The 17,086-nt window shown below is 43.0% G+C and overlaps 1 protein-coding gene across 1 annotated transcript in view; it reads left to right on the top strand.

The window, feature by feature from the left end:
• The window catches only part of C9 (complement C9), a 35,858-nt gene that overhangs the window by 2,472 nt on the left and 16,300 nt on the right, over positions 1-17,086 (top strand). Inside the window, exons 2-6 of the mRNA XM_042453390.1 lie at positions 1,643-1,736; positions 8,411-8,555; positions 9,760-9,907; positions 11,580-11,718; positions 12,887-13,114. Coding sequence (XP_042309324.1) covers positions 1,643-1,736; positions 8,411-8,555; positions 9,760-9,907; positions 11,580-11,718; positions 12,887-13,114 — 754 coding nt within the window. The remainder of the gene's footprint in view (positions 1-1,642; positions 1,737-8,410; positions 8,556-9,759; positions 9,908-11,579; positions 11,719-12,886; positions 13,115-17,086) is intronic.

Here is a 17,086-nt window from a genome sequence, read left to right on the forward strand (position 1 = left end):
AAGTCTATAAAATATATTACACGTAATTAAATACTAGAAATGATCAGATGTCCACTTCTGGCGTAGAAAAACATATATATCTTTTTCAAGGAACCTTCTTTACATAGATAGACAGACAAACAGACAGACAGACAGACAGACAGACAGATAGATCTCTGTGAAGAAGGTTTCTGCAGCCAGTCTAAAGGGTGAATTGCCTCATGACAATTTCCACGAGGGACAGCATTCAGGGGGAGGGGCAGGAAAAAAGGAATGTTAGGGGAATCTAGATGGGTTAAGAGCTATAAAACCACCCTTGATGAGGCAAGCTCAAGGCTGCATTTCCTTTACCCCAACAAATATCAATATTTGTTGTTATTCCAACAAATCTAGACTCAGGGGTTTATCACAAATCATTTAAAGTGACTTACCCCATTCGCATTTAATTTTGAAGCCAGCTCTTATCGCACACACCAGGGGGTTGGATGAGTGCAACCCTGCTGCATCCAGGACCCCAGCTGCGCTTATCTGGCCTCTTTTCAAAAACAGCAGACTCCCAGTTTTGAAAAGATGCTGGATAAGTGTGGCTGAGACCCGAGCTGCAGCCAGGTTGCATTTGCCTGGCCCCCAGCACTTGGGATAAGATCCTGCTTCAAAATTAAATGCAAATGGGGTACATCACTTTAACCGGCATGTGATAAACTCCTAAGTTAGGTGGTCTGGGATTGTATCCATTTATTTTCCATCCACTAGTGAAAGCTGTTTAGTCAGCTTTGATCAGAAGAAGAGGAAATGGGGTAATTTTCAGTGATTTCCCTTTGGTAAGAATGAAAAAAAAGTTGAAAATATTTTAAAATTTCAACAACAAGAAAGTGTTCCCAAATGTAAGAATTCTCTGCTGGGGAGAATCCTAGCTGAGTGAGAATATTCACAGGAGGGGACTTATTCTGAGTGGAAAAATGCATGTGGGATTTTCTTTTGGGGGGGGTTGCACGAAAAAGTATATTTTCTGCAGAGAAGGTGACATTTTCTTTCTATGTAGAAAATATTGCTTTGTGCATTCTTTGCATGGAATAAATCCTAAACTACAGATAGTCTTTTAAAAAACTGTGCAGTTTTCAACAACTTTCTTGTGGTGATGAAAATGATGGTACTATTATTTATTATTGCCTGTGTGAACAAAATTTGTGAAGGTGTACATCCCTGTCCCAGCCCCCTATGCCACCCCCCCCCCCCAAAGAATCCCTCGCATGCCTAGAACAGATCTAGGATGACATGGAGGTTACAAGGATAGGAGAATTCCCCCAAAATGACCTCTATCATTTCATTGATGAAACGCCAAAAAAAAGAAGAAGAAGCCAGAAACGTTTACTGATATACCTTAACATGATTCTTCGACATAATTCCCATTTTCCTCATCCCTTGTTAGCACCAATGGCTCCCTGCCCAGAGGAAGAGGCATGGAGATAGTTTTCCCATATGATTAGCCTCACATATAGGATAATTCTGTTTAACACATGCACTACTGAAACCACACTGAACAGTATCCTGTCTTTTTCCATGTGTACATGCACCAAAGAACAGCTGTGCCCAAAGATTTCTCTTGATTTCAGTTTTCTAATGTAATGCTCTATAAGACTATTTTGTGTTTATCCAACACAAGGTTGCCAAGAGAACCCAATGAGCCACCACCCATTGATTGCTTGCTGAGTGACTGGAGTGAGTGGGGGCCGTGCCATCCCTGTGCAAACGAAAGGGTAAGTGATAAATAGGTAGCATAACCTCTAGCTGATATCTGTACTTTACAGAAACTGATACCATTTGTGATGGATAGGCTTGGCCTTATGATAAGCCATGAGAAACTTAACATGGTTCAAACTATAATTGACTAGGGCTGCCAAGTTGGATAGGGAATTGTAGAGCAGGAAATGGTGCCATAAAGTGCCATCCATAGGACAATGTTATCTGTTCTCCTTTACCTTCCATAACCCAACTTTCAGGTTCAGGCATCCCCTCCCAACTCAGTTGTTTCTTCATGGTGGAGGTGGGGTGATGGAATGAAGCACCAGACATAAGAATATTGCTGAGTATTCCTCTGTGCTCCTTCCTCCTGCTCTCTACCAGAAAGACAACAACTGTGTCGGGAGGAGATTGGTGAAGCTGAAAGTTGGAATTTGGAAGGTATAGGAGGACAACTACCTTTGCTCCACTTGACAGACTTTTCTAATATTTCTGTCTGCTCTACTATTCATTTGGGATTAAAGGTACAAGAACTTCTCCCTGTATCCAACCTGGCAGCTCTAAGTGGAAATTATGAGGTTTCTTGCCAAATGTTCAGGAGAGGGAAAGTCAGTAATATCTGAGGGTCTGTGACTCCATCAGCAAATTATGAACTTTGGTGGCCTTAGTGATCTAAGGGTTTGTAAGGAGAAAAGTACATTATGATTGTTGGGTACTTAGAAAATTGGCTTGTGCTGGATGTCCAGTAGGCATGTACGTCTTCAAGCCCTACATCAGGAACCCACCTAATGTGTGTACTGTATTTGGTCAATGGAAGCAGAAAGAGTGAGACCTGCTAGTAAAGTGTAGTGTAGTTTCACAAAGGTTTCTACAATAGTGGCTGCATTCACACTGCAGAATTAATCTGTTTTGACACTGCTTTAACTGACACAGGCTCAATGCTATGGAATTCTGGGAACTGTAGGTTGTTGTGGCACCAGAGCTGCTCTCTGGTGCAACAACAAACCACCATTCCCAGAATTCCGTAGCATTGAACCCATGGCAGTTCAAGCAGTATCAACCCAGATTAATTCTGTAGTGCTGATGCAGCCAGTATTTCCAAACATGCTGCCTGTGGTTGATGGGAAATGTAGGCCAATGTATCCAAAGGGCACCAGGTTGGGAGACATTCATATACAGCATCTACAAATGGTTTAATGAGAGGTAGATTTAAAACAAAACCTGCCTTTTGCTCTTTCTAATATTAAAATAATATATGTGGCAGGGTCAACCAGAAGAGCATGAGAATCGTAAGATATGTCTTTTATTGCTTATTAGAAATCTGAAAGACAGACTAACAGCACATGATCAACACATGATATAAGAGCCTTATCAGATCATTAAAGCCTAAAACAAAGACATATATCCAGAGGCAATCTTATTTTTTAATTTTCTGGATGTTCTTTGGATCAGAATTTCTTTTCTCTTTTGAAGATGTAGGCCTCATATAGTGAGCTTCATATTCAGCTATGGATATGAACAACTATAGGGCAGTCTCTTTGTTGCCATTCTTGAGCAAAGTAATCGAGAGGGCAGTTACTCTTCAACTCCAAGCTCTCTTGGATGAAACCGATTATCTTGACCCATTTCAAACTGGCTTCAGGACAGGGTTTGGGGTTGAGACTGCCATGGTTGCCTTGACCGACGATCAGCATCTGAGCATCGACAGGGGCAGTGTGACCCTGTTGGTGCTTTTAGACCTCTCAGCAGCTTTTAACACAATAGGTTATGGCATCCTCTTGGATCGCCTGAGGGGATTGGGAACTGGAGGCACTGCATTGCAGTGGTTCCATTCCTTCCTTTCGGGCAGATCCTGGAGGGTAATGCTCGGGGACAGTTGCTCCAGTAAAAGGGAACTCACCTGTGGAGTCCCACAGGGTGCTATCCTGTCCCTGATGTTGTTCAACATCTATATGAAACCGCTGAGTGAGATCATTCGGAGTCATGGAGCTGGGTGTTATCAGTAAGCTGATGACACCCAAATCTATTTCTCTATGTCGCGTTCGTTGGCCTCAAATTCTGATGGCATCTCCTCTCTCAATGAATGTCTTCGGTCAGTAATGGGTTGGATGAGGAAAACCAGATTGAGACTGAATCCAGACAGGGATGTAGGGAAGGGGGGGTTGGGGGGTCCGGACCCCCCCATCAAGCCTTCCTCCCCCTTCTCCTCCCCTCCATCAAAAGCACGGACTTGGATGGAGAGGGAAAGGGGGGGAAGTCTCAGGGAGCAGGGGGGCTCAGAGAGAGAGAGCGCTCAAGAGGGAGGGAGGGAGCCTTGAGGTAGGGGCAGTGCCTGTTCAAGCTCCTTCCTCCTGCTTCCTCCTTCCGTCAGAGCAGACTCAGGAGAGAGAGAGGGAGGGGAGAGGGCTGGTCTCCCTCCCGGCAACATCTTTGCCTCTCTTTCCCTCTCCCTTCTCCTCTGCGCTTTTGCCAAAAAAAGGTCTCCATTCGGGAGAGGAGGAGGAGGAGGAAGAAGAAGAAGAGGGAAGGAAGACACACAGAAAAAAAGGAAGGAAAAATGAGGGGATGGAGGGAGAACTAAAGGAAGGAAGGAAGAGAAAGGAAAGAAAGAAGGAAGAAAGAAAGAAAGAAAGAAAGAAAGAAAGAAAGGGGAAGGAAGGGAGAAGGAAGGCTCTAAAAGGAAATATCAAAGAAAGGTGACTTCTAATAACAATAATCAACTACAGGTTGAATCTCCCTTATCCAAAATGCTGAGGACTAGATGTATTTTGGAGTTTTTCAGAGTTTGGTATGTTTATATATGTATAATGGTATATATTGAAGCTACTTGATTCCAACCATTAAACCCATTCATGTTTCATAAGCTCATCCTCAAGTAGCTCCTTTTTTGCCCTCCTCTGAATGTCTCAGAATATGAACAGTCTCTGAGCATGAACAGAGTGGCTGCCGCTTATTGCTTGAGCAGCTGCACTTTGCTTTATCAACCTGAATTTATCTGATGTGAACAGCTTGAGAGGAAGGACTCCATTTGCATCTGCACTAAAGAAATAATCCAGTTTGATGCCACTTTAACTGCCCTTGGCTCCATGCTGTGGAATGCTGGGATTTGAAGTTTGTTGTGGCACCTGACAGAGATGGCTAAACAGCTCCTCAAAACTACAGATCCCAAGATTCCATAGCACAGTGCTATAATGGAAGTTAAAGTGGTGTCAACCATAAAAACCAAACTGCCTTGGGTCCTTTTCTGGGGGAAAAGGTGGCACAGAAATGAAATAAATGATGAAATGATGAGGAGATCTGGGAATTGCACTTCAGATTCTTGTGGCTGGCAGAGATGGCTAAATAGCTCCCAAAACTAAAAATCCCAGGATCCCATAGCATGGAGCCAGGGCAGTTAAAGTGTTTTCAAACTGCACTATTTCTGCAGTGTGGATGCAGCCTTGGAGCTCTTTTGCTGATGCTATTTGCAAGTTGGTTCTGACTCATGGCAACCCTAAGGCAACCCTAAGGCAAACCTATCATGGAGTTTTCCTGGCAAATTTTTCCAGAGGTTGTTTCTCTGGGGCTGAGAGAGTGTGACCTGCCCATGGTCACCCAGTGGGACCTCTATCCATGAGTTAAACCCACTCCCCACCCCTCTCCATTTTCTTTCTGGAAGGGACCTTGCTTGTGTTGAAGGGAAGGCCGCCAAGCCTCTGAACCTCAGAATTATTGTTTCAATGCTCAGTCTTAGAAGCAGTGAGTGCCTGAGCATGCACAGAGGGTCTTTCACTCCTTCTCGCCTCTCTCTTAGCCAAAGACTCCCTCCTCATTTCACCACCCTCTTGATGCATGGGTTTGGCTGCGTGATCTTTTGCAAGCCACAAATGCACTTGAGGAAGTAGACTGAAGTCTAGGAAAGCTCATGCTCCAATTTCTTTCTTTTGGTGAGTCTCAAAAGTGCTGCAAGATCTCTCTACTTCTTATTATTATTATTATTCTTATTATTATTATTATTATTATTATTATTATTATTATTGGGTCTAAATGCATCTGAGGAAAATGCTAGGAAAACTGACATCTAGGAAAACTAATGCTGCCAATGTGTTTCTTTCAGTTAGTCTCAAAGGGGCTACAAGATCTCTCTACATATTGTTGTTGTTGTTGCATGTAAATGCATCTGAGGAAGTAGATTGAAGTCTAGGTGTGGCTGCGGTTTCTCTCTCTCCCTCTTTCGCTCTATTTGGCGTACTCTCTCTCCCTTTCCCTTCTCTGCCCCCCTCCACATGCAGGTTGCCCTCCAGAGAGCAGAGGATGAGGCAGGACCCCCCCCCCAAAAGGGACCATGCCCTGGTTGCTACTCCTGCTTCAGCCAGAGCTCCCCGTGCATTTGGGGTTTGGGGAAGGTGCCAGGGCAGCGGGAGCCCTGAGAGGAGGATGCCAGGGAGCAAGTCCTCTTTTCTCTTTTTCCTTCCCTTCTCTTCACTCCAAGGACAAACTTCCCAGCCCCCGGGTTGTTTTATTGTTCCTTCCCGCAAAAGACAGCTCTCTTGACTCTCCTTTCCCCTGAATGAACCTGAGGAGCCTTTGGCAATGGCACGGAAGTGGAGCAGCCCCCTCCCCTTCTTCCCCTCTTCCCCCTTCCTGAGGTGAAGGCTCGACCCTCTTTCTGTGACTGGGGTGGGGCTTTCAGCCCTTCAAAATGGTGGCACTTAGTCTGGACCCCCCCTTCTCAAAATCCTGGCTACGTCCCTGATCCAGAAAAACCCCAGGTGCTCACGGTAGCAACCCTGAAACCAGGAATCGGGTTGCAACCTCCGGTCCTGGATGGGGTCACACTCTCCGTCAAGGACTGCGTTCGCAGTCTGGGAGTGTTCCTTGATTCGTCGCTCCTGATATCGAATCAGGTAAATGCGACAGTCAAGAGCGCTTGTTATCAGCTTCGGCTGATATGCCAGCTGTGCCCTTTTCTGGAAATAAGGGATCTTGAGACTGTTGTCCACGCGCTGGTAACCTCATGTCTAGATTTCTCTAATGCGCTCTACATGGGGCTACCCTCGTACTTGATCCGGAAACTGCAACTAGCACAGAATATGGCAGCCAGAGTAATTTCCGGAACATCTAGGAGAGACCGTATTACTCCGGTTCTAAAATCCCTCCACTGGATGCTTATTAGTTTCTGGGCCCAGTACAAGGTATTGGTTATTACCTTTAAAGCCCTAAATGGCTTGGGTCCAAACTATCTTCGGGACCGCCTTCTCCCTTATAATCCTCCCCGCGCACTCCAGTCCTCTGGGAGAGGCCTACTTCAGCCACAAACATCTAGGCTTTCGGCTACCTCCCAGAGGGCATTTTCCATCGTCACCCCCAGACTGTGGAACGGCCTGCCAGATGAGATCCATCTGTTTACATCAGGGGTAGGCAAACAATAAATAATTAAATAATTTTTAAAACATTAATTAAATAAATAAACCGGTGCAAATGTAGGACAAAATTTTCAAATGGAGGACACTTTTTTTTAAAAAAAAAATGGAGGACACGCAAAAAAAATTGCTGATTTTTTTAAAAATGTTAATATAAATGCATGTTTCGGAGGCTTCTATAGACAATTGCCCCCCTTGCCTGCCGCTTGCCCCCCCTTGCCCGCCTCCTCCTGGTAGGCCAAAAGCCCCACGCCCTCACGCTAGAGGCCAAAGTCTCCGGCGGCAATCGGCGGCAGGACCGGGCTGGGGCCGGTCCCAAGGCCTTGCCGGGCCGTAGGTTGCCTACCCCTGGTTTACATCCTAAGACAGCTTTAAAAAGGCTATTAAGATGAATCTCTTTCGGCAGGCATTTCCAGAATAGAGAACCCGGCCTCAGGAAACTCCTATGAATAAATAGATACTGCTTCTCCCATTGATTATTGTTATATTGATTATTGTTATGTTGTTTGACCTTTGGGTCAGTTTTAACTTGTATGGTTTTAATTCTCTATCAGATTTAATACCTTTTTAAGGGGAGGAGGGTACTAGGGATTTGATATGTTTTGTATTTTTAACTTGTTAGCCGCCCCAATTGTTCTCAGAGGGGTGGGATACAAATAAATTATTATTATTATTATTATTATTATTATTATTATTTATCAAGGCAGCCAATATAGGAGTAAAGAGCAGGAAAAGTGGAATAACATCTGCCATTCAACAGTGTGAAGTAACCTGCTTCAGCAGCACTCTGAAGAGAAATAATCCAGTTTGACACCACTTTATCTGCAATGGCTCAGCCTTATTGAATCCTGAGAATTGTATTTTGTTGTGTGACACCAGAGCTCTCTGACAGAGAAGCCTGTAAATGACAAAACAACAATTCCCAGAATTCCATAGCACTGAGCCATAGCAGTTAAAGTGGTGTCAAAATGGATTATTTCTGCAATGTGGAAGCAGCCTGAAAGAGAGTGAAGGAAACTGGTGTCAAAATGATGCAGCAAGACTTGGCCTAAGCTGGGTTCCACGTTATACACTTGATTTGGTCACTTGTTTCGGTTTTCAACTGTAAGTCAGCTTATACCTGTAATATTATTGTATTTTTATCCCATTGTGTAAACAGCACAGTTTAGCATTTCTATTCTATTCTATTCTATTCTATTCTATTCTATTTGTGCTCATGTTTTTATGGTTGTTCTTCCCACCCCATCCCACTGATTTTATGCACTTAAAAAAAACTTTCCCTCCCAAAGTATCGCTCCAGGAGTGTCTTGAAGTATGGGCAGTTTGGAGGAAAGGCATGCATGGAACCCCTGGGACACAGAGAAAACTGTCAGCCTGACACCCCCTGCATTGAGGAAGAAGTGGAATGTGGCAAAGACTTCAAGTGTGAAAATGGTAGACACTACTACTTCCATATTCTTTAAAATGATGATGTTGTTTTTAAAACTTTGTACAGCGCTGTGTATAATTACAGCACTTTAGAAATAAAGTTTAATAATAATAATAATAATAATAATAATAATAAACTGTATTTAAATGACTGAAGCCTACATTCTGTCATTGACAAGAATGAATCCATTGAACCAATGAGTTTAACCTACGTATCGACTCACCATTCAGCAGCTGATTGAATAGGTCTGCTGTAGGGTGCATCTACACAGTAGAACTAATGCAGTTTGGCACCACTGTAATTGCCATGGCTCCATCCTGCAGAATCCTGGCATTTGTAGTTTTGTGAGATGTCAGCACTTTAAATTAAAATTTAAAATTTTGAAATTAGAAATTTTAATTTTTAAAAATTATGGAGTCCCTTCTTTTTTGTCCCACTGAGCTTCACCTCATTCCCACCATCTCGTAAAGCATTTTAAAGAGATACAGGCAAATGCCACAATGTTTCTGCCAAAATACAGGTGTTTGAGCAGCAGTGGTGTCACCCCCCCCTTAGGGTGTCACCTTGTGTGGTCTGCTGCCCCCCCAGTGATGCCACTGCTCCCGGGTGCCAAAAAATGTCCTGCAATAACCCAAAGAAAAAAACTAAACAAACAAAAATGGAAATGGCAAAAAGTCACTGTCTTGTTTTGAAAGGGAAGGATTTTTTCTCCCCCGCCCCCTTAATGCTGAATGTTGCAAAAGGGCCCCCTGCAACCTTCTGGAGGCTTCCAGGGCTGCTGCCACACTGCAGAAATAATGCAGTCTGACACCACTTTAGCTGCCATGGCTCCAGGCTATGACATACTGGGGTGTGTAGTTTGTTGTGTTGTCTCACAGAGAAGAATGTCTCACAAAACGACACATCCAGAATTCCATAGCACTGAGCCACTCAGAGCCAGTGCAGTCAAAGTGGTGTCAAACTACAGTAATTCTGCAGTGCAGCTATAACCTAGGAGAGGGAATTCACTTTTGGAAGGGACCAGAAACAGGGTGGTTCAGGAAATCTTAGAGCCACAAAAACAGCATTTGGAGGACACATGAGGCCCCAGGGGCTCACCTTTCTATCCCCGCTGTAAACCAAGCAATATTAAGATATATGGGGTGGTTGTGGTAAGGACAGTGCTTACAAGTTAGGAATCTTTTCTTTTGTTCTCTTTGTTGTACTTAGGACACTGTATAAAGACAAGGTTGGTTTGTAATACAGAGGATGACTGTGGAGACATGTCCGATGAAGCAGATTGTGATACTTACCGCACTGAACCCTGTCGTGATCGTATTCTTGATGTATCCGAGCTTGGACTAATTGCTGGCTGGGGGTAAGGCCTGGGAAGTGTGTCCATGAGAATAATCAGAATCTTGCGGGTCTCTTTTTCTAACACTAGATTGCTTACAATTTTAAAAAGGTGTAAAGGATGGCTCCCTCAGATGACAAGAGACAAAAAAGATGGGTTTCTTTATAATAATGGAAGGACCATGCAGATGAGATATGCGCCTTGTGTTGTTCATGAGACTTTTGTCTGGATGTGCAGATATTTCATGCTCTCCGCCTTGCAATTTCATGTCATGAAAACACTAGAAATTACCACCTGCTAATCTTCATATTATTGGCAATAGGTCCATCCTGTTTCATAGCATTATTTGGAACATGTATGTTCCTCATGCAGAATACCCTTGGCCTCTTTTTCTTTTTCTCGCATTAATGGCATTTATGTTCCACTTTTCTTCATGAAACACAAGACAGCATACATAGGTTGCATTTGCACATATTGATAACTCAACTTTCCTGGCTTCGCCTGGTAATTCTGAATAAATATTATGGTAATACACACTGTCTGTTTTGCTCCTGCCTTTGTTCAGGTGGGTAAAATAAACAAGATGACACCTTATATGCAAGATCCTGATTTATTGCTCCTCAACACACTTTATAATCCTAGCAACAACCATATTGCTAGCTTACAATTCTGGTTTATTTGGGGGCAAACAAAGCAGCATCCCATGTTTAGACATTACTATAAGCTATGCTTCCTCAATAATTTTTCTGTTCACAAGAAAACTGAAGCAAAGTTGGACTGCATAGGCTGTACTCACTCCCAGTAAGCCTTGATAAACTAGGAATCTTGACTAATGTGCAAATATAGCCATGGAGTACATTGATCATTCCCTACCAGACACTGTTTGTATGTTTGTGCACTGTTTCTATGTTGTCTTGCATATGATTGCCACAGAATTCATTGCCTTTCATTATTGAAATGTATGTGTGAACCAAAGGTATGTGTGAGTATGTATGTATGGACAGGTGAATGCATGACATTTGAATGGTGTAATTAGCATAGCAGTCTTGAATACAAACATTCCTGCAAGGTGTTGGAAATGCAACAATGCTCAGCATTTAGGGAGTGAAAAAGACTCTTAGGCTGCATCCACACTTCAGAAGTAATGGTTTTACATCACTTTAACTGCCATGGCTCAATACATATAGTCTGGGAGTTGTAGTTTTGTGAGATATTTTACTTTCTCTGTCAGAGAGTTCTGGTGCCACAACAAATTACAGATCCTAGTATTCCATAAGATGGAGCCATGGCAATTAAAGAAGTGTCAAACTGTATTATTTTTGCAGTGCAGATACAGCTTTTGAAACAACAGCAATGGTAGGGATAAGTAATTTTCAGTGACCCACAGTTTCCTTATCTCTTGTCTATCCATCCTAACCACTCTGAGATGCAAACAGACACTCTTAGGGATCTTTCCTTCCCTACCTTTATTTTTTCACCTACCAAAAGAGAAATTAGCTTAGTTCAAGCTACCCTTAGAAAGCTTTCCTATATTTAATGGAACTCTTACAACAAAGCATTAGTTTGATGGTGTTAATTTTTGTTTTGTTTTTTGGGGGTCTTTTAACCATTGATTGTCTTTACCCTTAATCAGAATTGCTGACCTCTGCACACTTGCACTTTCGATCAAAAATTAAGTTACAATTTGTTCTCTCAGTATTAACATTCTAGGAATGAAACCACAGGCAAGCCCATTTAACAACGAGCTTTTCAATGGAATGTGTAACAGAGTCCGCGATGGTAATAGTGGCACATATTATCGCATACCTTGGAATGTTGCTGGGCTACATTATGAGGTAGGCCCCTGCTTTTCCCTCTAAAATTGAGATTACTTTTTGTACTGGGTCCAGACACTATAAATTCTGCCTTTTATCTTCTCACGCCAATGCTCTTTTGATTGTTGAACTCCTTCCAATTAGCTGTAAGGTAATTTTTTCTTTAGTCTTCAGCTTGATGTCAAACATACAGTATGATTCTAGATTTTTTAAAACAACAACAACAGAATCTGGTTTTGCATTGAAGTGATTTTATTAAGCACCAAAAGCAGTACAAATGTTATGAACACTTAGAGCATCACACCAGATTTGGCCCACTCTGTACAGTCACCATTGTAGTTGGTCCAAGGTAAAATGTTCTGGGTTGGCCCCAGATTAAGCAGCCAATGTAGACGTGCCTGAAATCATGCAGCCTTCCACATGTTGTTGGACTGCAAATCCCAGCAGCCATAGTTAGCATAGCCAATGGTGAGACATGCTGAGAGCTGCAACAACTTCTGGAGGGATTCATGATTCCCACCAATATTGTAATCAATATTGTAAAATATTGTAAAAAGAAGAGAATGGAACACAATGATGGGACATCATGGGATACTGAAGTCACTTCACACTCAGGTTGCTATCCTTGGCCCATCCTTGTGTTATCTCTTCCCCCTCCGTAATTCCTAATTCATTTTATTCTTCTGTTGTTAAGATTATAGTCAGAATCATGACAGTGGATTACATAAAAGTAAATTTTCCTATGGAGGCTCTTGGCTGTTTTTGTCTCATGCAGAATGTCCCTATTCAGTTTAAGGTTGTGGAAACAGAGTTGTGCATCTGGTGTCATTGTGCAAAATTCTCATGTGGTGTTTTTGAACAGCATTTCTGCACGTTCCCATTATATACAATGGCATAGTAAAATGGTGTTCCTTCAATAAAATGGCAAAATGGAAGGGAAAATATGGATTTAGGTAGTAGCACCTGTAAAGGAAGAATTTGTTGCTATAGTGGCTTGTTCCAAATATCCTGTATTTACTGACACTATGTGGGACGGCCTTGAATATGTTACATGTCAAACTGAGTGTTTTATAAGATTTTTTAAAGATGATCTAAGCCATGCTATCTGTCATTGGCCAGCAGAGGTGAGATTGCTTTACCCATCTATTAAACACCATTTTAATTATAACTTTCTGTTTGTCCCTCCAAGACACGAGGAGATAAACGCATCAGAGCTGCGTACTACGAGGACCAGGTGACTTCCCTGAAAGAAATGCTAAGTGAAACACAGCAAAATTTTCAGATATCTTTATCTCTGAAAATGAATCCTACTGAGACAGAAGAAACAAACAGTTCACTCTCATTAGATCACAAGATGGAATTTACATCTTCTAAAACCAGTAGCATCAGTGACTTCTTAAATGAGTCCAAAGGAAAAGTAAGTTATCAAAAATAGAATTATCAATGAGTCCAGGAATCTGACATTAGCATAAGGTTATAAATGCAGATTTATTAAGACTATATTCTCTGTACACTTACTTAGGAATAATCTGCATTCACTACATGGGCTTGAGGGGTGCATCTACACTGCAGAAATAAACATTTGACACCACTTTAACTGCCATGACTCCATCCTATAGAACCCTTGGATTTGTAGTTTTGTGATGCACCAGCATTCTTTGAGTCAGCATGGCATAATGGTTTTGATTTGGACTATGGCTCTGGAGTTCAGGGTTCAAATTCTCACTGAGCCATGAAACCCACTGGGGGACCTTAGGAAATTCACATTCTCTCAGCCTCAGAGGATGACAATGGCAAACCCTATCTGAACAAATCTTGCCAGGAATCCGCTATGATAGGTTTGCTTTCGGGTTGCTATAAGTTGGAAATGACTTGAAGGCACACAACAACAAACAACAAAGCACTCTGACAGAGAAGACTAAATACCTTGTAAAAATACAAATCCAAAGATTCCACAGCACTTACAGTTGTGTCAAACTATATTATTTCTATAGTGTAGATGAACCCTGCAACATCCTAGTAAGAGCGTAGGGGAACAAACTGTAATCCTGTAAACCTTTTTCTCCTGAGAGTTCAGTGGCAGAAGACAAGGAGTTCAAAGGCTTCATGAAAGAGGTCTGTACAAGATTTCTTTCTGAGAGAGCTTTGATTTTTAAAAATTTTATATTTATATATTTTAATATTGTTGTATTGTTTTTAAATTGTATAATAATAATAATAATAATAATAGATACCATCAGCGGGTATAATTATCCCTTCTGTGGTGATAAAGCTTGCAAAATTTCAGAAAGGCATAGGGCTTTTTTTGCAAAGAAATTCTTGGAAGTCTTGGATGCTGCAAAACGAAACAAAACAGACACCAAACTTTAAGTAATCCTCCTTGCATGTTGTTGATCATATTCACTACGGGATATGTTCATACTGTGAAGTCGAAGGCTTTCATGGCTGGCATCAATAGTTTTTTGTGGGTTTTTCAGGCTAAGTGTCCATGTTCTAGCAGAGTTTCTTCCTGACGTTTCGCCAGCATCTGTGCCAGAAAAATCAGCAGTAGCAGAATATGCCACAAACCACCCTGGGCATAAAATAATTATTAGAAAACACTAAAATTCTGGACCGTGCCAACCACTACCATGTCAGGATGCACAGGAAGCCATTGAAATCCACAACACCTGGACAATTTCAACAGGAAATAAGAAACCCTTAAAGTAACAAGGTTTGGCTACCAGTCCTGAAAGACAGCAAGATAAAGACTCAACAAATGCAAATGAAACTCTCCCAGCAGACAATGAGCACTATCAAGCAGACATTAATCCTCTTGTGCAGACCCTCACACCCTGAGGCCTGCCATTAGCAACAGACAATATACATGCAAATCACTCCTGCCTTCCAGGTAACACATATATATAGCCATAGAATCATGGAATCATAGAGTTGGAAGAGACCACAAGGCCATCCAGTCCATCACCCTGCCATGCAGGAAACCTAAATCAAAGCATTCCTGATAGATGGCCATCCAGCCTCCTTAAAGACCTCAAAAAGAAGGAGACTCCACTACACTCCAAGGGAGTTTGTTCCACTGTCAAACAGCCCTTACTGTCAGGAAGTTCCTCCTAATATTGAGATGGAATCTCTTTTCCTGCAGCTTGGATCCATTGTTCCTGGCCTGTTCTCTGGAGCAGCAGAAAACAAGCTTGCCTCCTCAATGTGACACCCCTTCAAATATTTAAACAGGGCTATCATATCACCTCTTAATTTCTTTCTCCAGGCTAAACATCCCCAGCTCCCTAAGTCGTTCCTCATAGGGCATGGTTTCCAGACCTTTCACCATTTCAGTCACCCTCCTTTGGAATGCTGCAGTTTCTCAACATCCTTTTTATTTGTGGTGCCCAGAACTGGGCACAATATTCCAGTGGGGCATGACCAAAGCAGAATACAGTGGCACTGTTTACTCTCTGAGCTAGACATTATACTTTTATTGATGCAGCCTAAAATTGCTTTGGCCTTTTTAGCTGCTGCATTACACTGTTGACTCATGTTCAACTTGTGGTCTACTTGGACTCCAGATCCTTTCACTTGTAGTCTCATTCAGCCAGGTGTCCCCCATCCTATATCGGTGCATTTTATTTTTCGGTCCTAAGTGCAGTATTTTACATTTCTCGTGTGAATTTAATTTTGTTAGTTTTGGCCCAGCTTTCTAATCTATTAAGTTCATTTTGAATTTTGATCCTGTTGTCAGGGGTATTAGCTACTCCTCCTAATTTGGTTGTCATCTGCAAATTTGATGAGTATGCCCCCAATTCTGTCATCTAGGTCATTGATAAAGATGTTGAATAACACAGGCCCCAGGACAGACCCCGGTGGGACCCCACTGGTCCCTCTCTCCAGGATGAAATAGACCATGGTATCCTTCTGGGACGCCTGGCAGAGGGTGGAATCGGGGGCACTGCGCTCCAGTGGTTCCGGTCCTACCTCTCCGGGAGGTCCCAGATGTGGCAGCTGGGAGACGTGTGCTCCGACGAGCGGCCCTTAAAACTGGGGTCCCTCAAGGAGCCATTCTGTCTCCCATGCTATTTAACATTTACATGAAACCGCTGGGAGAGATCATCCGGAGACATGGGGCGCGGGTTATCGTACGCTGATGACCACCAAATTATTTCTCTATGTCTCCGACTGATGCAGCGACTGGGATGGCGTCTCTCCTCTCGTGGCCTGCCTAGAGTCAGTAATGGGCTGGATGAGAGAAAACCGACTCAAGTTGAATCCAGAGAAAATGGAGGTACTGGTGATAGGTTCTCCTGGTCCAGGAATGGCGGTGGTTCCACCTGTCCTGAACGGGGTCACGCTCCCTGTGAAGGACTCCGTGCGCAGTCTGGGGGTGCTTCTTGATTCGTCGCTCCATCTGACTGCTCAGGTGAATGCGACGGTCAGGAGCACCTGTCATCAGCTTCGGCTTATTCGCCAGCTGCGCCCATACCTGGCCCAGAGGGACCTAGAAACTGTTGTACATGCTCTGGAACTTCGAGACTGGACTCTGCAATGTACTCTACATGGGGCAACCCTATACCAAACTCGGAAGCTGCAAATGGTGCAGAATATGGCAGCCCGGCTGGTCACTGGCGTTTCCAGGACCAGCCATATAACACCGGTTTTGAAAGATCTCCATTGGCTGCCCTCCGCTCCGGGCTCAATATAAGTGTTGGTGATTACCTATAATGCCCTAAATGGCTTGGGCCCAGGATACCTAAAGGACGCCTCCCCATACATTCCGCCTCGCACCCTCAGAAAGTCTGGGCAGCAATTACGAAGGTGCCTGGGCGAGTTATCCCCAACACGGAGGACATTTCCACGGCTGCCCCAGCCCTTTGGAATACGCTGCCCACCGAGCTCCGCTCGACTACCACCCTGGCCCAATTCAGGAAGGACTAAAAACCTTCCTGTTCCAACAGGATTCCCCAACTAAAAATCCTGTGGGCCTCCCTCCTCTTCCGTGGCCAAGAGGTTGGCTAAGGGGCTTTTAATTCTGTTAGTTTATTGATGTTTTATTGATAGTTAGCCGTGTGTAGTTGTATCTTTTATATTGTCATGGCACCATGTTTTAAACCCATGTTTGTAAGCCGCCCTGATCTTGGGAGGAGCGGGATATAAATAAATTTATTATATTATATTATAGAAAGGAGCCATTGTTGAGCACCCTAGGTTCGGCCAGTCAACCAATTACAAATCCAGTAACAGTTACCTTGTCTAGTCCACTGTTACAAGCTTGTTTGCAAGAATGTCATGGGGAACCCTGTCAAAGGCCTTACTGAAATCAAGATATACTATACCTTCACTACCAAGATGGTTACTTATCAAAGAAAGATATCAGATTTGTCTGGCATGACTTCGTTTC

Source organism: Sceloporus undulatus, chromosome 2, assembly GCF_019175285.1.
Source record: "Sceloporus undulatus isolate JIND9_A2432 ecotype Alabama chromosome 2, SceUnd_v1.1, whole genome shotgun sequence".
NCBI classification, from domain to species: domain Eukaryota; kingdom Metazoa; phylum Chordata; class Lepidosauria; order Squamata; family Phrynosomatidae; genus Sceloporus; species Sceloporus undulatus.